Raw genomic sequence first — 23,245 nt, forward strand, 5'->3', positions numbered from 1 at the left:
CAGTGACATGCCATGAGTAAATAACAACAAGAAAAAGAAATAGTTGAGTAAGATAAAAATATTTTTTAATTACAAAACTGTAAAATGACACATATTGTTAGGAAACAGTGAGAAAAGTGTGTGTAGCATACAGAAATACTCATCTACTGTGCTCAATATTTTTATAATATTTTATATTTGTCTACACAATTGCATATGTACATGTCACAGCATGTGGATGTTAAGAGTCCAACTCTCAGGAGTCAGTTTTCTCCTTTCACCATGTGAGTTCCAGTGATTGAACTGAGAAGTCAAGATTGTTGTCAAATACCTCTTCCCACTGAGCCGTCTTGCCTACCCCCTCTTAGTTTTGAGTCACAGTCTATCGCTGAACCTGGTGCTCACCATTTTGGATAAACTGAATGAACAGAAAGTTCCTAGGGTCCTCTTGTTTCCACAGCACTGCATGAAGTTACAGACAGGTCCTGTCTGCACCTATATATATGTACTGATTGTGTGTGTGTGTGTGTGTGTGTGTGTGTATACTGAGGATCCAATTTGAGGCCGTCATACTTGTATTCTTTACACCCAGCAGAGCTATCTCCCCTAAATTTTTAAGTATTAAGCAAAAACGGTGACTATATCAACTACTTCAGATACCTAAACAGCAAAATAAAATCCAAGATTGAAGGAAATAGCTTAAACACATCAAATATGTTCACTAGAAAAACACTGATGGTGTACTTTACCACTAAAATTTCCTCTCATTAGCTATAGTAGTCTGAAAGATTCTAAATAAAGTCAGAACCAATCTCAGAGTTGAGAGGACAATTTTTTTCCAAAATATAAAGTCAGCCAATGAGAAACAATCAAGAACTAGGTTCCTTCCCTTCTGCCTCATCTGCATTCCAGTGCTGGCTGTACTTGCAGGCCCTTAGCAGCATTATCAGCAAATCCAAGATTCATACTCATACCTGATAATGTTCAAGAGAGCAAACACAAACACACTTGTAAAGTTACCACACAAAAAGACTATACATCATGTCTCACTGGTCAAAACTGTGTCAAGACTGACACCCAATGGAAGGAAGTTTGGTTACCAGCGTTAAAACAATATTAAGTACTACAGCAATCTTCTCTACCCTTTCCCCATTCTGATTAAATGAGTCCAGGGAAAAGACTAAGCATTACTCTTAAAAGCTACTGAGGTGGGGCTGGAGAGATGGCTCAGGGGTTAAGATAATGTGTTGATATTTCAGAGGACCCATTCCCAGCACCCACATAGTGGCTCACAACCATCTGTAACTCTAGTTTAAGGGGATTTGATGCTCTCTTCCCACCTTCCTAGACAGCAGATACACAAGTGTCTACAGACATACACAAAGTCAGAAGAAATGAATTAATTTTAAAAGAAGCTATTAAGGAGGTTAGTCTAATGCATTCTTCTCTTTTAAACAAGATGGAATATATTCATTTCTTGCCATACCTCCAGTTTAAATGCAAATAAACTGATTAAAACACATTTAAGTTTTTTAAACTTGAAACAAAAGCTGCCATGTGGCTTTGTGTGGTGAAATGGAGATGTTAACAATAAAGACAGAAGGACTGGAAAGATGACTAAAGGTCTTTGTTGCTTTTGCAAATGACCTGATTTCAGTTTATAAAACTCAAATGATGACTCACACCCATTCATGACTCTGCCCAAAGGATTGGTGCCCCTCTTCTAGTCTCTATGGGCACCAGGTATGCACATGGTATACAGACATACATGCAGCAAAATATAAGATATAAGAGATACTATACTAATAGTATTTTGGTGACCTAAGTCATCAAAGATGACAAAGTCATATGGACTAATTCCAAAATAGTAGATTAGCAAAAAGAGAATTGACTATAAGTGAAGGGGAAAAAATGACACATCTGTATGTCTGGATTAGCAAATGGATTTCTGATGGTGCTACTTGTTGATTTAAAAGGAACAATATAAGAAATGCTACAGTCCATCAGAGAAGTTCAGTTTCAAAAACAATAATTTGAGGGGGGTGGGGGAGGAGTAGGAGAGAGATTTTAAAAACACAAGTGAGGGACCAGTGAAATGAATGACTCAGCAGTTAAGAGCACTTACTGGCTGCTCTTGCACAGGACCTGGGCTCAGACCAACACACCCAAAGGATGTCTCACAACTATAATCCCAGTTCCAGGGGATGTCATGCTCTTTCTGGCCCTCATAGGCACTACATGATCATGCTGCATAAAAATACATATAGACAAAACACTCAAACACATTAACTATAAATAGTCTTTGAAAGAGGAAGCCAGACTTGAGAGGTTCGCTGGAGCTCTTTGTCCTTCTTCCTAATGTGACCACACTGGAAAAAGTGGGGCTTATTATTTTAAAAATGCAAATGCAAAGAGAAACAATCTGTTCATCCCTTGCTTCATTAACTTTCCATTGTAAACACTACAATAAAACAGACTGGTTAGGTTTAAACCAAAAGACCTTCACTTTCTACAATGGCTAATAGCTCTGAAAGCACAAAGCAAAGGGACCACATATGCCAACAGCCTTCTTGCTGGCAGTGCACAGGTCACAAAGGCATCATGAGCAAGAGACAGAAAACCTGTGTGTATTTTATAGTTTAGATATAAAATATCTTCCATGGGCTTTTATGCTGAAGAGATAATCCTCAGTTGGGGATGCTATTTGGGGAGAGACTGGAAACATGAGAAGGTAGATTAAGTAAGGTGACTAGGGGCTGCATCTTGCCTTGGATCCTTCCTGTCTTTCTGCTTCTTGGTTTTCACAAAGAAAGTAGCTTTGTACTACTACGGATCCCATTATGATGTTCTACCTGACACATCCAAGAAAGTGTGAAATCACAGTAAATGGTTTCACTATTGGGTATAACAAAAACAAAAAGCTAACAGAAAAGTAGAAGTCAAGACGTGATAAATACTGTAACTGCCTAAACCACAGGGTTCTAAAGCTTGTGGGGTTCATTTAGGGAGAACTGTGGAAAACTGTGGTAAGAGCAGAGTAGGGCAAAGCATGATGTACGGGGAACTTAAAGGAGGGAGAAGGCAGGAATATAGGCAGTGAAGGCCAGGTTCATTTTTGGATGAGAATAAAGACTATATAAGTAAAGGACATTCCACAGTACAGTGGGGCAAAAACTAGCATCTTGTCTGTTCCCTGAGACTCTGCGAGAAGCAGGATTTAATAGTAATGTATTAATTAATCTGATGGAAGACACCCAGCACCCAGGCTATGAATGGTAAGTGAATAGTACAGTCATTGCTAGCCGTTGGTTTTGTTTGTTTGTTTGTTTTTAAGCAAACAGGACAGAACAAAACAGGAAGATTGGAAAAATTACATAGTTTGGCTAGAAATCTCCGTAGTCTGGCACTTAAACTTGCTGACAATAGGCTGCAGTTGTTAAAGAAATTGGGAGTCATTTAAAAAGCCTAAGTTTTTGTTCGAGGAATAGAGGAAAGCTTCCTTGATGACAATACCTTAGATATCAGTGAAACCTACCATCAGCAAGCCAGAGCCACGAGAGGGAGCACCTTCATGGAAGCAAGTTGAGGGGGAGGAGGAAAGAGAGTTGGGGGAAGGGTATAACATTTGAAATGTAAATACAGAGAATATCCAATAAAATTGAAAAACAAAGTATAAACTCATGAAAAAGGTCCCCTTGGGTAGAGAGATTGCAGCCTGAAACCTCGCTTGCACAAGACCCCCACAGAAGCGTTTTCTATGAACCCAGCAGTGCCAGGCAGAGTGTACTTCAACTATGGTCCAGCTACCACTCATGCTGGCAGCAAAACCTTGACTTTGTCCACATAATGTTTTCAAATGCATGCAGATTAATGTTTTAGTGGGTATGCAGCTTACAAGAATTTCATGGTCACAGGGGTTTCTACCCACATTTCAAAGGAAAGCTTGTAAGGCCAGGCGATGTGCAGAATGGTCATATTCCTTACAGGCTGCCACTGAAAGGATGATAAATAGAGCAGATAAAATTGCCCAGATGAGAATAAAAAGAAACAGCCATGTACTAACAATTCTCAGTAGGATGTTTTTAAAAGGTAGTTAATTAATATTTGATTAGTTGAATAAGTGAATGATAAAAATAGAATACTGAAACAATTCTAAAGTTAATATGTGGTTTTAGTCTCTCTGTTAGTATTGCTAGGCCTTCAATTTCCCTTGTTTCACATAAGGAACAGTAAGAGAACAAGGCATTTGGAGAATCACTATAGCTCAAGGGATAATAAATACATCTACAGATATCTTAGGGTAAAGTGTATTTTTACAAGTAAAGACTATTCCTAACAAGGTGTTGAGTTTTGTTACTAGTTTTAAGACAACAATAACTGCCTAACAAAATAAAGATCCTTGGTGGTAGGGTAGGAAGGAAGAGAGATGTTTGAGACCTGGCTGCAGGGAAGACTGAGCAGCAGCTCTGTAGACTTAAGCAAAGATCAACACTCTTTAGAAACCAGTTTCATGACACTAAAGTATGTGAACTACAACTTCAACAGTACCATAGCTGTATTGTATAGAACTTAGGATGGAATGAGTGTAATTAAGGACTGATGTCCTGAAAAGAAAAAGTCCACAGCCGAGCTGGGACTCCTTACTAGAACTATAACCTAATCCATTATATATAGACACTTCACATATATGCATGTGTGTATCCTCACTAAAGAATAAATGGATTCTGCATTTTAAAATGTAATCATTTAACTTGGATGATGCCTGAAGTACCTATTGATAAAGATGATCTTCTGAAGACCAACAGGATACAGAGGGAGAGTTCCTTCCATGTTTAGCCCAAATGCACATTATAATAGCTCTTAAAAGACCAAAATCCTTTGGTCATCATCAGAAGATAGACTTGGATCACCGAATAGATCATCAGAATAGGCAACAGTGACTTCAAAAAGATAAGTGATTTTGATAAGGTTTCAAAGTATGAAATGGAAAGTGACTGAGAAAGGTACCAAGATTTACCTCTGGCCTTAATGTACATACAAGCATACATACAAGCATACATATACTGCACACACATGCACGCACACACACTCCATAGCAATGTTTTTTAACTTATTTTTAAAAACTCATTCATAAAACACAAGTGGAAACAAACCCTAACAATGTTTTTTAAATCTTAGGGCCAATGAGATAGCTTAATGGACAAAGGAGTTAGGGTCAACTGTTCTGTTTGCTTGTTTGGTAGCCAATGTTATACTGGAATTCTGTGTAATCCTTGTAGTGCTTGAACTGAAAAATCCTTCTTCAGATTCCACATGTTGAGATTACAGGTATATACCACCACAAAAATATTAGTAATATTTTCCAGTGCTGAGGATTAAACCTACCACCTCAAGTACTAACTACCGCTGACTCATGTCCTCAGCCCTAATTTTTAATTATACTAAGCTGCCTCCCTATACTGCACTGCTTACTGCATAGCAACTATTCAGAATTCTTGGTTTTAATTTTGATATTGGTATATATTTAAACAATCAATCTGATACCTAGATATCATATAATCCAGTACCAGATATAAGTAGGTGCCCTAGAATTTTTGCAAAACTAGTAGACTTTTCACACAAAATATAATTTAAAAGAATATAAGTTGTTTCATAATAACAAGAAATATAATACAGGCATGTTGGTGATGCCAGTACTCCCAGCACTTAAGAGATAGAGACAGAGGCAAGACTGTATCCTAGTTGCCTTTCTGTGACCATGCTAAAATACCCTGAGCAGAACAACTTAAGGGAAAGGGGCCTATTTTAGCTCAAAATTCCTGGCTATAATCCATCATTGTGAAGAAGTTAAGACAGTAAGAACCTGAAGAAACAGAGAGGTTTTTGGAATGGGAACAAAGGTCTTGTGTACATTTTAGCAAAATAGTTCATTAGCTTGCGGCTTTACTTTCCCACAATACTATACTATCAGAAAGCTATGAGAAATACATTTGCTGCTGCCTGGTGTTCACCAGTGACCCTCCTATACTTGTCCTTTGCCTCTTTTTCCATAATCAACCTTGGTCCCCTCGCCCCACTCAGAGGACTGTTCAACTTCGTACCTGCCTGCCAGGTACAGTACACAAGGATACATGTGAGCAAAACCACTTACACACATAAAATAAAAATATGTGGACTTCAAAAGACTAATAAAAAACAAAGAAAAAATATCAAAATACTTAAGAAGTAAGTATACTACTATAACAAATTCCCAGTGAAGAAGAAAAAATTGTGTGTGGGGGGGTATACATGTTGAGTGGGTGACGTATGTTATGAACAAAGTAATGTGTATACATACAATGCATATAAATATACAAAAAATTTCCAGCACAGTTTCAACATTTGGAAGTAAGACATACCAAGAACAGACAATCTTCCCCACAAGGGCATTTTTGATTTATAGGGGGATTAGCAGAGAATAGGTGCTAGGTAGATTATATTTACTGGAAAAAAAAGTTAACTTTAGACTATAGGGTCTTGGTCCTCTAAAGAATAAGTCTTTGTTCACCACTCTTGCTGCAACCAACACAAAGGCTGCCGGTCCAGAAAATACCTAGCAGCTAGAAGGCAGCTGAAGGGCTCTATTGAGTTACCCAGAGCAAAGAAAGAGCTGCTTGGAAAGCTGCTAGATTTGCCAAGAGAAAATAGGAAAGCTGTTAACACAACATGCAGAGAGCTACTAGTACCTAAGAGCTCAGAGGTGTGAACCCTAAGAAATGAGAGCCACTGGCACTCAAAGTTCAGAGTTGTACCCAGGGCCTAGTGACAGATTAAACTGTCTTAACCAAGGTGAGCTGAGGAATGACCTCTAGCCTTCATGTGTGTGTGCATGTGCGTGCATGTGCGTGCACGTGCGCACGCACACACACACACACCCACACACATATTTACACACACATGTATACACACATCACTCATAAACACAAAGACTATAGAGTAACTCATAAGGTACTGCATGTCACAACCAAGTTTTTCATCTATAGCTTGGTAGAGAAACTAACATATAAACATTGATTTTAAGATGATAGCTATGTAAACAGCAAACATAAAAATGTTAACTAATTCAGTATTACCAATTGATCAGCCAATGAAAGACCTTTTTAAAGCTAACCTAGCTCAACTAGAATTAAGTTATTATCTCAAATCTGGTAAATGACTACTTAGTAGAAATCTAAAATATCAAATTCATAAATGGCCCAGCTGCTTAGGCTCCATCTTTGGAAATCAAGTATCATTTTGCATCTTTATCAAATCTATGTATTTCAGACCATTTTGATTTTATAAGATGTGTTGGTGGGTATTAGTAATTCACACAAGTATCTGACTTATTCAAATAAAGAATAAATCTCTGAACACATTAATATATTAAATATTTCAAATAAAACACCATTATCATAAATGACATAATCTTATATTTTAAAGCAATAAAGACTTTCTTTTATTATTTTCATTGGTTAAATACAGTAGCAGATATTGAAATACTGTCTTGTTACAATCACCTACAAAACCTGGATATAAGTGGTATATACATACATACATACATGGACACATACATACATAATATGTGTTTAAACAGTCAATGGACAAACTATAACCTTCAGAAAAAATAACCAGATAAACGGAGTTCTACATTGGCTTTGTTCTCATGGGCATTTACTAAACACTGGTATAAGAAAATATTGATCAAAAAGAAAGTATCAAGCAATCTTGGCTAGGGTGATAAAATGAAAAGTATTAAGTGATAATTCTAACACTTCTTTAGTTTGATACATTAATTTCCTTAAAAGGTGTGGGTGGGTGGGGGATCTTATAGGTCAGACAAGGCATCATCCATGAAACTGGAGTCACAGATAGTTGTGAGCTGCCATGTAGGATAACAGGAACTTAACTTGGGTCCTATGCAAAAGGAGCAAGTATTCTTAACTTACAAGGTATCTCTCAAGCACCACATTAATTCCTTTTTAAAATACCCTTTACATATAATGTATTTCTTCAAAAATAAAATTTGGAGGTTTAGTCAAGGACATAATTACAAAACTAGAATTTAAAATTAACAGGTCCTTGCTTTGTTACACCTTAGATATAATTGACATTTATTACTTAATTTTTATTATGTATTTATCACTGACTACACATTATTATGTAAATACTATGTATTACTATGTACATAGTTTTGTGAGCAAATGGGAGACTTGTTAGGTGAGATAGGTAGCACCGGAGCAGACAGTAAGCATAACAAGTTCGTCATAACAACCTCTTTTAAGACAATTTCATCTTTAAGAAATAAGTTAAAAAATATATAAATGAGATAAAATTGAAACATGAAATAGAAATTTCAATTCACAAGCTTTGTTATCTTTTCTTTAAATACTTGTTATAGTGGCTTGTACCTATAATATCAACATGCCAGACGCTGAGGCAGTGGGATTAACATGAATTTTGTGATCAGCCTGCACTACAGTTCAAGTTCCAGGGTAACTTGAAGTAGTAAGTGAGATTCAGTCTCAAAATGCTAAAAAGATAAAAGTAAATATTGGAACCTGTAAAGCATCTCTGAATTGTATGTCAAACAATGTATATTGAGTAAAAATTCTAACAAAGTTTAATCTTTCAGTTTTTCCAAATAAAATCATACATATCTATCACTACACATTTATCCTTACACATAAATAAAATATATATATATATAACTCAAATCTTACATATACAGATATACTTTAAATATTAGTGTACAAAGATAAGCAATCCAAGTAACACAAAGAAGCAGGGGGCCGCTCAGAAGAAAACTACAAGGTAAAACAGAAGAAGATGGGTGTCATTACATGATAAGAAGGTTGGGGCAAGAAGGATGCCTCTAACAGTGTCATGGTAGAACACATTTTCCTAGTTGGTCCACAACAGTATTTCTGGACCCACATGATCCTCCAGAATCCTGCAGCTTATTATCAAAAGAAGTCTACTGACCTTTCCTTTCCTTGACTCTTGGGTGTGATTCACAGGGTGAAAGTAACCATAAGTAACTCCTAAGGCTAGCTTGGAAAAGGCAATAAGGTTATTATATCCCCCTCCCATCCCTTTCTCCCTGTCTCTCAGAATGTTCACTCCTGAAACCAGATGCTGTGCTACAGAGTCCAGTGTAAACAGAGAGGTCACATATAGATGCCTCAGCAGCAAGAGTCTTCAGTAGTGCCCTTTCAAAAGATTACAATCCAGCCTAAACAGACTAGTAGCTGAGCTCTGATCTATACTGAGGTAGGTAGGTATCAGCAACCTCTATGTGAATCCTCAACAATAATAAATGCCACTGATAGTCACAGTAGTAAAGAGACAAGTCATTCTCAGCCCTTCTTTGTCACACAGTTTACTGTTAAACTGCTATACTAAAGTACAAGTAAATTAGAAAAATAGAACAAATATCCTCAGAAGCTGAAGAAATCAACCTATATAGTATAGATGCACAGGCTTTTGAAGTATTTAATGGAAGGATGATGAAAATTAACAGAATTCAGAGCATGACAGGGACAGCAAATTCAACAATTTGGAAATAAATCAAGTACATGCTTAGCTCACTATGTCCAAAGCAGAGAAATAATGAAAAAAAAATCCAGAAAAGTTATACCTATACTTTTATTGTTGCCTTTATTGTATCAATTTCCCTCAGGAAAAGATAAAGGAATAGCTTTCACAGGATGACTACCAGTTGGTGATAGTGAAAACTTCATTGAGTTCCGGCCTTTTAGGAAGCTAGTTGTGGTAGTGTATACCTATAATCTTAGCATTTGAAAGGCTGAAGAACAAGGATACACAATTAGACCCTGCACAGCACACAATATGCAAAGGAAAGACTAGTGGATGATGTCACAAGTTCTTGGTCATCATCAAAGAAAACTGAGTATTTTCAGTGAACAGAGAGTGTTAGGTAAACCTACCACAAGCTGACCACAATATGGATTTCTGAGACTTCAAGGAAATAAATAAATATGAAAAGCTCAGGATCAGAACTGTCGTATCCCTAACCAGTGTTTTTTTCCATACACAGGTGGCAAAGTATCTAAGTAGGAAGCAATTCACCTAAGTTAAAATGTACACAATCTACACAAGAGAGCACAACAAATGTTTCTGTTTGGATGTCTTGGGTCTAAGTACCCAGAGGAAGAAGCACATTAGATGTCAGCAGGCAGTTTCTCACAAACACTGTTCCAGGATATTTGAATTTTCTGATGACCTGAGGTGACACCAAAGAATATTTTCTAGCATGATAGTTCCTATCTTAACATCTCTATTGGAACTGGGGGTTAAGTATGTCTGCACCTAAAATTAGTAAATTAATACACAGAGAAACAGCATTACAGAATTCTATGGTCAACTAATTACAATTTATTCATTTAAGAAAACATGCAAGATGTTACACAGCAAGTTCTTTTATAATATTTTTAAATGAATGCAGACTATAAATTAAAACAGAAACTAAAAAATTGTATTAACTGAAAATAAGATTAAATGTATCCCTCCAAAAGAATTTTAATGAGTCTGTAATATGAGGAAAAGCCTCATTTTCTTTATCAATTATCTGCGATATGGTTTATATTAATCAGAAGTATTATGAAGGAGAATTCTACTTTTTATTCTGATTGGCAACCTACTCTTCATCTATTAGTAGACAGAATACAAAAAAAATTTAAATGTAGCATTTTAGAAAACACACTGAGCTGTTTGGCTAAGTAACTTCCTTATAAATAATAAATGTTAACTCCTTTTTGCAACTTGTTTTCAAATATGAAAATTTGGAATTCTTAAAGGCAAATTAGTGACCTTACTACTACATACTAAGGAACATACAAAAAATTTTATTTAAAAAATGAGAAGCAGGACTGGCAGGATGCACCGTGGATAAAGGCCTAGCCGTCTGAATGTGGTCTCCAAATCCCACCAAAAGTGGCAGAAAGAGAAAATAAGCTCCACAAAGTTGGTCTTCTGACCTCCACATTCATACTGTGGCATGTGTGCCTCCAAATTCCATGCACATTACACACGAACATAATCATTTGTAAAATAAAGACTAGAAAGACACAAGTGATGCATCAGGAAACAGACGATATGTCATGGCAGAGACTTGGGGATGAATACGCACTACATATTAATTAGTCATACATATAATCTAAATTTGGGAGTATGACAATAAATCTGTATTAATGTAAAGATTCTCACAATGCTAAATACTTAGTGGTGTTTCAGAAAGTTCAGAAAGAAAAAGAAAAAGAGAAGGTAAATGTACAAAATTTTAACACCAGTTCAGACTGGGCAAAGAGATTTGAAGTTTTAAAATAAAACAGGTGTGTGTGTCCATGTATATATTACTAAGACATGTATGTATAAGAACTTCAAAGCCCATAGTAAAAATAATCCAAACACAAACCAAGAGAAGAACAGACTAACTGAACAGAGATGGGCAAACAGACACATTAAGGTATGTCACACAGAAGAACAGCATGCAGCAATGAAAACAAATGAGCTAACACACCACACAGGGGAAATTCCAATGACAATCACCAACCAAAGCTGGACAATAACAAGAACAAATCTTTTTAGACATACTTATTATTGTCTTATTACTTATCTTTGTTAACAAAAGCTGTATTCAGACAGTACAAATAAGGCTTTCCTGAAAACATAAGGTATTTAAGGGAAGAAATTATTTTCAGGCACCCTCATGTACCTTATAAAATTACCCATAGACCACCGATCTGTTCATGAAGTAGGATGTTCTGCTGTTGGTGAACAGTCAGTGAACAGCACTTTTTGAAAGACTCAATTTGAAATGAGCAGGAATACTTCCTGTAAACTTGCACCAAAAAGACTTCCTTAACTAAAACAGTTCAAATTATACTATAACTTAATGGTTTTTGTTTTAAAATAAATCTAAATTCAGTCTAATATCCAGAGATGATGATGATGATGATGATGATGATGATGATGATGATGATGATGATGATGATGCAAATGCTAAGAGGAGAAAAAACAAAATACTCACATTAACTCTGAAAGCCTGTACAGTGTTATCCAGAAGAAGAATGTTGCAAACCACCTCTGTATGCTGTCTATCTCGGGCCAACTCTGATGCTCGGACATTGTAGGTTCTGCCAGCAGGCAATCGGAAACGTGCGGTCATTACTGTCCACACAAAACCTAGGTTTAAAAAACAAAAATCACTAAATAAAAGGGATAGTGGAAGATAGGATGTAGCTCAAAAAAAGCAAAGTCAATACACATTTCAGATTAAAATATTGACAAAAAATTGTAAATTTTGAAACATCAAGATTAAGAAATTGGATCTAAAATATATTTATTTTATCTAAGTTAAAATTACAAACAACTCTAAAGAAATTTATTTTGAACTGTTTTACTGAATTGATTTAATAAATAAAATTTCTGGGAAGTCATATTCCAATGCAATTCTATGCATGTAGAGAATGGAAGAAGTGTGGGAGCTCAGCAAGTTGGATGTTACTTGCTGATGTATTTTCTAAAAATATTGAAGAATGAAAACAGGAGAACTGTTTAAATTCAATCATTCTGCTTTTCTATTTCTTTCTACTTACTTGAAAAAAAACTGTAGAATAATAAGAATAATGAAGATAATTCTACGTCCCTTTCAGCCAACTATTCTTTTTTTTTTTTTTTAATGAGGGAGGGGAGGTAACAGGGCCTTACTATGAACCATGTTGGCCTGGAACTGCCTTAGCCTCCACACTAGTGGGATTATAGGCATGTGCAATGTGCCTAACTCTCTGCCACGTTAAATTTTTAAATAAATAGAGGAAAAAAACTAGATCATCTATCTACTGTCAATAATGGCTATTACAGACAATGAACTTGTACCTTCAACATTCTGAAAAAAAATTGTTCAGAACATAAAATTCTATACCCAGAAAACTAACAATCATATTAGAGAGAGGAAAACAAATTCCAGACATTCTATACAACCTCTATTTTTTAAAGACAATGAAACAGAGGGAATTAAACAAGGAGAAACACAAGCATTAGAGTATTGCTGTTTTAGGGGTTTGTTTTTGTTTTTTGTTTTAAGAATTATTTATTTATTTTATGTATATGAGTACACTGTAGCTGCTTTCAGACACACCAGAAGAGGGCATCAGATCCCATTACAAATGGTTGTGAGCCACCATGTGGTTGCTGGGAATTGAACTCAGGACCTATGGAAGAACAGTCAGTGCTCTTAACCGCTGAGCCACATGGTGGTTCACAACCATCTGTAGTGAGATCCGATACCTCTTCTAGTGTGTCAAAAGAGAGTGACAGTGTACTCATATACACAAAATAAATAATAAATCTTTTAAAAAGTACTAATGTTAGGAATGAAACAGGACACCATCTGGACCTTCTCGACATCAAAATGATACCAAAAATCATTTGCACTCAAATGCAATACTTTGACATGTAAAGTGGTCCAATTCTTCAAGGCACAAAATATCAAAATTTAAGTAATATATGGAACAATTTAAATAGCTCTGTAGCTATTTTAAATTTTGAATAAAGAAACTTAAAACCCTATGGCATTTTCAAACCCAGATGGTTTGCTATTTAAGGAGCGATTACCACTGTCTCTACAATCTCACAGTAAGCACACGAGGCAGCACTTCTCATTTTCATTTCATTCTGAGAGACCCAAAGCATAAAGAAATCATCACTGTGTGGAAGGACTGTATAAGAAGGTAAAACTGTATTTGTGAAATGTGGCAAGGCTTACAGTTACAGTGTCATCTACCACATTAAATGAGTAAGGGGGAAAAAACCATATAAGCTTTTCAATCAATGCAGAAAAGCATCTGACAAAGTTTACAACATGATTAAGAACATCTATAAAAGCAATCTATATGGTTGCTATCCTAATTGATTTAATGGTTACAGCCTAAATATTTTATCCTAATATCAGGAGCAAAGTTAATAATTCAGTGAAAGGTAGAGAGTTGAAGGGCAAGGTGCAAACAGAAAGAAATAAAACTAGCCATGTTTGCAAATTATGTGGTGTATACATAGAATACATGGAGCTAAATTTAAAACATAGTCCTATCTCTAAAAGCTAAACAAAAAATGTACAAATGTAACAAAACATATACAGAACATTATGCTAAAAACTACAAAATATGAGCTGAAGAGATGCTCAGTGTGGTGAGGTGCCCCACCATGTATGCCAACCTGAAGAGCTGTCACATCGGCAATATGTGAATTTTAAATTATGTTTTTCTTTTTTTTTTTTTATTGAAGAACTTTATTTTAAAAAGAACAAAGATGAATGTACAAATTTTTAAGCATTTTTTTAAGGTTTGATACTTTGCATTAAGGTCTTACTAGTTACAATGAGCAAAAGGTACATGTAAAACAGGATGTAAACCGGAATTAGTCGTTTTCTTGGTGTGTAAGGATTGAGCATAATTTTTTTTTTCCTTGAACTTCACACAGTTTGTGAGTTGTTTCTGGGGCAGTCCAAGCCTCTGGGGTTAGCATCCCACTATCAGTGACTGCATATTATGTCTGTTCTTTTGTGACTGGGTTATCTCACTCAGGATATTCTCTAGATGCAACCATTTTCTTAAGAATTTTGTTAAGTCATTGTTTCTGATAGCTGAGTAGTACTCCATTGTGTAAATATATCACAATTTTTGTATCCATTCATCTACTGAAGGACATCTGGGTTCTTTCCAGCTTCTGGCTATTATAAATAGAGCTGAAATGAACATTGTGGTGCATGTATCTTTGTTGTATATTGGAGTGTCTCTGGGGTATATGCCCAGAAGTGGAATAGCTGGATCTCAGATAGTATTATGTCCAATTTTCTGAGGAATCGCCAGACTGATTTCAAGAGTGGTTGTATCAGTTTACAACCCCACCAATAGTGGAGAAGTGTTCCTCTTTCTGCGCAACCTCGCCAGCATCTGCTGTCATCTGAGTTTTGGATCTTGGCCAATCTGACTGGTGTGAGGTGGAATCTCAGGGTTGTTTTGATTTGCATTTCCCTGATGGCTAAGGATGTCGAGCACTTCCTTAGATGTTTCACAGCCATTCCATATTCCTCAATTGAGAACGTTTTGTTTAGCTCTGTACCCCATTTTTTAATAGGGTTGTTTGATTCTCTGGTGTCTAGCTTTTTGAGTTCTTTGTATACCTTGGATATTAGGCCTCTATCTGATGTGGAGTTGGTAAATATCTTTTCCCATTCTGTTGGCTGCCGTTTTGTTTTCTTGACAATGTCCTTAGCCTTACAGAAACTTTGCAATCTCATTAAGTCCATTTGTTAATCTTTGACCTTAGAGCTTGAGCCATTGGCGTTTTGTTCAGAAAATTTTCTCCTGTGCCTATGTGTTCTAAGGTTTTCCCTACTTTCTCATCTAATAGTTTCAGTGTATCTGGTTTAATGTAGAGATCTTTGATCCACTTACCCTTGAGCTTTGTACAAGGAGATAAGAAAGGGTCTATTTTCATTCTTCTGCATGCTGAGTGCCAGTTGGACCAACACCATTTGTTGAATAGGCTGTCCTTTTTCCATTGAATGTTTACAGCTCCTTTGTCAAAAATCAGGTGACCATATACATGAGGGCTCATTTCTGGATCTTCTATTCTATTCCATTGATCCACATGCCTATTTCTGTACCAGTACCATGCAGTTTTCAGCACAATTGCCTTGTAATATAGCTTGAGGTCAGGGATAGTGATTCCCACAATTTTCTTGTTGTTGAGGATGGATTTCGCTATTCTAGGTCTTTTGTTATTCCAGATGAAATTGCACATTGATCTTTCCAACTCAATGAAGAACTGGGTTGGAATTTTTATGGGGATTGCATTGAATCTGTAGACTGCTTTTGGTAAGATGGCCATTTTTAAAATGTTGATCCTTCCAATCCATGAGCATGGGAGATCTTTCCATTTTCTGAGATCTTCTTCGATTTCCTTCTTTAGAGGTTTGAAGTTCTTGTCATACAGGTCCTTCACTTGCTTAGTTAGAGTCACACCAAGGTATTTCATAGAGTTTGTGACTATTGTGAAGGGTACCTTTTCCCTAATTTCTTTCTCCACATGTTTGTCCTTTGAATATAGGAAGGCTACTGATTTGTTTGAGTTAATTTTATATCCAGCCACTTTGCTGAACTTGTTTATCAGCTGTAGGAGTTCTCTGGTGAAATTTGTGGGATCGCTTAAGTACACTATCATGTCATCTGCAAAAAGTGATGTTTTTACTTCTTCCTTTCCAATTTGTATCCCTTTGATTTCCTTTTGCTGTCTAATTACTCCAGCCAGGACTTTCAGTACTATGTTGAATAGGTAGGGAGAGAGTGGGCAGCCTTGTCGAGTCCCTGATTTTAGTGGGATTGCTTCAAGTTTTCCACCGTTAAGTTTGATGTTGGCTGTTGGTTTGCTGTATATTGATTTAATTATGTTTTTCACTGAATATTTCTGAAAGATGTTGAGTACTGTTGAACTTGTTGTATTTTACTCTTCAAACAAGAATTTTACCTATTCAAACTATATAGTCTGAAGATTATTAGAAGTATGTTTAAAATAAAATTTTGAAAGCTCTGAGAACATCTGGGAAGCTGATTTTTGTTCTGGGATATCAAAAAGTAGCCAGGAATTTGAAAACACTGAGAAATGTGGGAATTTTTTCCAACTGTATGCTTTAATTCTAAATAGCATCCATACTAATAAATAAATATACTTTGTTTTCTTTTTATTTTTTGAGACAAGTTTTCACTGTTTGAGCTCTTGGTTGGCCTATGTAGGTGAGGACCTGTCTGCTCTGTGAACAAAGTACTAGAATTAAAGGTGTGCACCACCACACTGGCTTTTTAAACACATACACTCTAATGAACCATTCTTGTGGTATCACACCTAAGAGTACTTCACCAAACTTAGATTCTTAAGATTTTCTCACCTTTCTTCTAATAATGTCAGTTTAGGTTCTATGCTTAAGTCTGGCTTATGGAGTACATTTGAATATAAAATGAGAGGTATTGCATGGACTGAGACTCGTTTGTTATGTTGCATGCATATAACTCTCTTTAATGGTTAAAGTGCCCCCGCTTTAATTTGGGGAAGATGTATGCCATGTATTCCAGAGGTTCTGAGTTCAATTCCCAGTAACCACATGGTGGCTCACAACCATCAGTAATGGGATCAGATGCCATCTTCTGGCGTGTCTGAAGACAGCTACAATGTACTCATATACATAAATAAGTCTTTTTAAATCTGATTTGTATTACTTTCCTAGTGATTAAAAATTATATGTGCCTTTATTTTGAAAACTAGAATACTGGGTTAGGTCTAAAACATTTTTCTAAATGGTGTTTCTTTTGACTAGCAAATGATCAATTACTTTAAAAATACACAATCAACTACTGGTTGAATTTCAAGAAGAGACAGGAACAGAGAACCAGAGCTAACCTTCTTAAGTTACCCCTGGACCCTCTTCCTTTTCTTGCTTCCTAGGTCAATATTTTAGGGTTATAAATCCCCAATACATTCTTTCAATCTCTTGGAAGAAAGTTTCCAGGGCAATAGAAGTGCCTGGATTAGAAACATTGTTTAAAATGGAGAGGATCTGAAAAGGTCAATAATCTCAACTTTACTAATAATTTCAACTTAAAAGTCAAATATTCTTCCTCAGAAAATTGGACATAGTGCTATCTGAGGACCTAGCTATATCACTCCTGGGCATATACCCAAAAGATGCTCCAACATGTAACAGGGACACATGTTCCACTATGTTCATAGCAGCCTTATTTATAATAGCCAGAAGCTAGAAAGAACCCGGATGTCCTTCGACAGAAAAATGGATAGAGAAAATGTAGTACATTTGCACAAAGGAGTACTATTCAGCTATTAAAAGCATGACTTCATAAAATTCTTAGGGAAATGGATTGGACTAGAAAATATCATCCTGAGTGAGGTAACCCAGTCACAAAAGAACACATATGGTATGCACTCACTGATAAGTGGATATAAGCCCAAAAGCTCAGAATACCCAAGATACTATTCCCAAACCATATGAAGCTCAAGAAGAAGGAAGACCAAAATGTGGGTGCTTCCTTCAGTCATTCTTAGCAGGGGAAACAAAATACTCATGGAAAGAAGAGATAAAGAGTGGAGCAGAGACTGAAGGAAAGGCCATCCAGAGACTGCCCCACCTGGGGATCCATCCCATATGCAGCCACCAAACCCAGACATTATTCTAGATGCCAAGAAATGCTTGTTGACGGGAGCCTGATATGAATGTCTCCTAAAAGGCTCAGACAAAGCCTTACTTATAGGAATGAGAATGCTTGCAGCCAGCCATCAGACTGAGCATGGTGACTGAAGGAGCTGAAGGAGTTTGAAAGCCAATAAGAAAAACAAAATATCAACCAACCAGACTCCCCAGAGCTCCCAGGGACTAAACCACCAGCCAAAGAGTACACGTGGGAGGGACCCATGACTTCACTCACATATATATCAAAAGATGGCATTGTCTGGCATTAATAGGAGAAGCCCTTGGTACTGTGAAGGCTCATTTCCCCTGTGTAGGGGAATGCCAGGGTGGTGAAGTGGGAGTGGGTGGGGGGAGCATTCTCGTAGAAGCAGGGGGAGGGATATGGAAGAAGGGGCAGCAGGAAAAGGAGATGAATAACATTTGAAGTGTAAATACATAAAATATCAAATAAAGACAGTCCATAAATCGCTAGATGACTTTTAATACTCCACAGAATAGAAAAATTGCATAAAGAGTTTAGGGGGGAAAGGACAAAATATCCATTAGAGCTCTACTATGTATTCAAGACAGAGCTGGGGAACAAGAGATCATTAGAAAAAGGACCTGAACTCCTGTTCCCCAGAAGTGGGGACACACACACACACACACACACATACACACACACACACACACACACACACACAAATCCAAACACTGAAAAAAACAAATATCATTTAAATAACCATTTTCTCATTTTCTGTGTTTCATTTGAGAAAGCTAAAACAAAAATACTAACAAATTAGAATTAGTACTTTGAGCTCTGTATAGATCAATAAAGAACTATTAAGTGACTCCAGATTGTAATTACACAAAGCTAGAAAGTAACAACAGTCAAGTGCTCCTAACAACCTTATCTACCAAAACAACTCATCACATTGTGTTATAATTTAAAATCTCTTGGGTTTTACACTTTATACAGTGAGAAGCTCAGAAAGCATCGTGCAACAAAGCATGTGGCAAAGCACTGACAACTCTGTCTACTTTCCTCAATATCCACAATAGTAATCATAACTTACAACTTATAACACATTACTGCCACCAAAGTCAATAGCTGCAGAAATGGAGTATCGCTGAAAATAAGTAACATTTGAATAAATAAATAAAGCAACAAAAGAAAACAAATGACCGATTTACAACTTTCTTGGTCCAAAAATGCCAAGAATAACTTTTTTCATGTTAATAGCCCAAAAATGCAATATAATAAATATACCCTAGTTACAGTACTTACTGGTTAGTCTACATAAAATATTTTTCCAGTTTAAAAAGCACTGAGTTGAGTTAAAGTTCAACATAAGTATAAACTAGAATATGAAAAAACTCAGCAACAGGGCACTGGAGAGCTGGCTCCGTGGTTAAAATCACTGACTGCTCTTCCAGATGTCCTAAGTTCAGTTCCCAGCAACCACATGGTGGCTCACAACCATCTGGTATGGGATCTGTTGCCCTCTTCTGGTGTGTCTGGAGACAGTGACAGAGTATGCATATATATTAAATAAATAAATAAGTCTTCAAAAAAATACTCAGCAAGCAACCATTTGAAAGTAATAAAGCCACCTTTAGTTGAATGGTAATCTTTACAATTTCCAATTTTTAAATGCAAAAAGTAGTCATCTGAAAGGCAACTGTAAAATTTGGTACAACCAACTTTATATTAAAAAAAAAAATAAAGAAAAGATAGGGAAGCATTTCTAAAAGGTAAAGGAAAACTGTTGGAAATCCACTCCTCCATGAAGAAGACAAAAGAACACTGGTAAAGTGTCAAAATCAACATTGTCCTAAGTCTTGAAATTAACAAAAGGGTTGCTTGCTACACCCTGAAGAGCTTTATTTTAAAACAAACAGCTAAACATCACTAAAATGAACTGTGTAGAGTTTTAATGGGATTTCTACCCAATTTCCTTGTCCCAATTACGGAGGCCCTTTGAAAAACCAAAAAGCAACTCTGGCCAGGGAAGCAAAAGCTGACTACAGACCTTCACTTCTCCCTCAGCCCTTCTAAATCCAAATTTCCCAGTCTCGTTCTCAGCTCTGCAGCAGAACACCAGTTGTGGCCACATGTCCTCACTGCTGGCATCTCTAGTAGATCACCCTGATAGCCCTCCTAGTGTCCCTTCCCCACTCACTGCTTTATCAGACACAACTCCAGCAGGCAATCCACAGGCTACTCTAGCCAGTCAACTAACTGTAGATGTTCATCTCTCCTACTGCTGTTCCAAATCCAATTCCCCAATCTCATCCACAGCAGATCTTCTTGGGGGTGACCTCTCTTCACTCTCTGCCCCCATTCCAAGGAGACTAAATAAGCAGATTCTGATGGGAAATTCTGCCTTCCTCTCTCCAAAGAATCCCTTCAGACCACTAGCCTATCACCATTTCTAAGTGTTGGCTCTATTAAGACACATATTTTACCTGGAAACACCCCCACCCCCAGTAGTAACATCTGTCATGATCCCAGAATATTATCAACACCTAGAATTACAATCTTCCCAATCCCAGATAACTACATGCCAGCCTAAAACCACACTCAATAACAGGCAGGACAATATGCTTCCATTATAGCCCAGCAACCAACAGCAGGTCCTGAGTATTCCAACATAGCTGAAGCACAAGAAAAAGACCTTAAATGAACAGAAAATAAATATCCCTTAAAGAAATCTATGAAAATACAAACAAAAAGTGGAAGGATTGATAAAACAGTTTAAGACCTGAAGTAGAAATAGAACCAACAATAACAGTAATAATACCACCACCCCAAACTGAGGAAAATCTGACAAAAAAAGTTTAGGAACAGGAACCTCAGAGGCAAGCCTTACCAACAGAATACAAAAGATAGAAGAGAAAATTTCAGACATTGAAGACATGATAGCAAAAATACCAAATGCTAAATCTTAAAAATTGGCACAAAACATCCAGGAAATCTAGAACACTATGAAGGGAACAAATCTAAAAATAATAGGAATAGAGGACAAGAAACTGGAGTCAAAGGCACAGAAAATACCTTCAACAAAATCACAGAATAAAAGTTCCCTAACCTAAAGGAGGTGTCTGTCTATCACAGTACAAGAAGCTTTTAGAACACCAAAAAGACTGGACCCACATAATAATCAAAACACTAAGCTCCAAGTACAAAAAGACCTCAACATAAAACCAGATACACTGAACGTGGTAGAAGAGTAGCCTTCAACTCACTGGCACAGGTAAGACTTTCTGATCAGAACACTATTAACACAGGCACTAAGATCAAAACTTAATACACAGGACTGCATGGAACTCCACACAGTGAAGTACATCATCACTTGGACAAAGCAGCAGCCTACAGAACATGAAACCACACATTGAGAGGTACTATAGAAACCTAATACAGTAGAAGTTTCCAAATGTTTACATGAAGATGATCTAAATGAAACTGCCAAAAATGAGGACGAGTCCCAGCTTCACCAAATGAAGTTTTCAGAACCAGGGTTGGGTTATATCGAGCTGAGTTGTTGGCCAAAGGAATCCATCCCATGAGAACCCCCATAAAACTCTATATGCTACCAAGAAAGAAACAAAAACACCAAGTCAGAGAGAATCCTTTTGATCTACAATGCTGCCCTGCTCACAAGATATGCCAGGCACAAAGCTTGTGGGAGTAACCAACCAATCTTTGATTTGACTTAAAGCCTGCTCCTGATAGAGACCAGACCTGGCACTGCTTGGGTGACTAAGGACCAGAGACTAGATAGCCAAGGGACCTAGGATAAAACCAAATACAACTCTTCAAAAATAAACAACCAAAGAAAAACAAAACAAGACAGCAATACAATGTTTCCTGATGACATTCTACTGTATTAAGAGATCATTGCCTTGCTCAGCCATCTTTAGAAAAGCTTCCTCCTGTAGCATATGGGAACAGAGACTCACAGCTAGACAGAGAGAGGGAGAGAGGGAGAGAGGGAGAGGGGGAGAGGGGGAGAGGGAGAGGGGGAGAGGGGGAGAGGGAGAGAGAGGGAGAAAGAGAGAGAGAGAGAGAGAGAGAGAGAGAGAGAGAGAGAGAGAGAGAGAGAGAGAGAGAGAGAGAGAGATTGGAACACTCAGCCTTAAAATAGTTATCTCTATCAAACCCCTTCCTGAGGCTCAGGGAACCCACTGAAGAAGTAGAAAGAGTTTAAGAGCCAGAGGGAATGGAGGACACCAAGAAAATAAGGTCCTCTAAATCAGCATGATAATGTTCATATGAACTCATAGAGACTGGGACAACATACACAGGGCCTGCACAGATCTACACCAAATCCACCACATATATGTTATGGCTTCCAGTTTAGTTTTCTTTATGGGATTCCTGAATGTTCAAACAAGTAGCTCTCTGACTCTTGCACCTTCTCTTGAGCTCTTTTACTTCTGTTAGTTTGTCCTAACTCTGATGTGTTAGTTTTTATCTTGTTTTATTTTTATTTTATTATTATCCCTTAGAACCCAGCTTGTTTTCCAGTAAGAGATAGAAAACGAGTGACTCCAGATAGGAGGAAAGTTGGGAGGATCTGGGAGGGGTGGAGAGAACATAAACTGTAATCAGGATATATTATGTAAGGGGGAAAATCTACTTTCAATAAAAGAAAGTAAAATGTCAGAGAAGAGCAAGCTAGCAATTGTGAAAGCTACAGAACCATTCTTGCAACCACTAGATCAGAAAAGAAATCCTCAAAGTCCCAATCTCTGGAGAAACCATTATCTAATCATTCTAACAGATACCTAAAAAACTCCTACTAGCATAGCATGCTTATTTTATCTAAAAACCTGACTGCTAGAACCTTTTATCTAAGCACTTTTTGAAAAATCGCCAACAGTAATTATTCAATAATATTTGAATAGCCAGAAGTATCAGTAACTACTAGAGTAGAAAAAAATGACTAAAACAAGAACAGTGCCAACTGGAAAGGGAGATAT

General features: G+C 36.9%; 1 protein-coding gene across 4 annotated transcripts in view; it reads right to left on the minus strand.

The window, feature by feature from the left end:
• The window catches only part of PTPN4 (protein tyrosine phosphatase non-receptor type 4), a 153,233-nt gene that overhangs the window by 105,789 nt on the left and 24,199 nt on the right, over window positions 1-23,245 (minus strand). For all 4 annotated transcript variants that reach the window (XM_080918095.1, XM_080918096.1, XM_080918093.1 and 1 more), the window contains exon 2: window positions 12,050-12,204. In XM_080918095.1, coding sequence (XP_080774221.1) covers window positions 12,050-12,187 — 138 coding nt within the window. In that variant the 5' untranslated portion in view covers window positions 12,188-12,204. The remainder of the gene's footprint in view (window positions 1-12,049; window positions 12,205-23,245) is intronic.

Source organism: Micromys minutus, assembly GCF_963924665.1.
Source record: "Micromys minutus genome assembly, chromosome: 6".
NCBI classification, from domain to species: domain Eukaryota; kingdom Metazoa; phylum Chordata; class Mammalia; order Rodentia; family Muridae; genus Micromys; species Micromys minutus.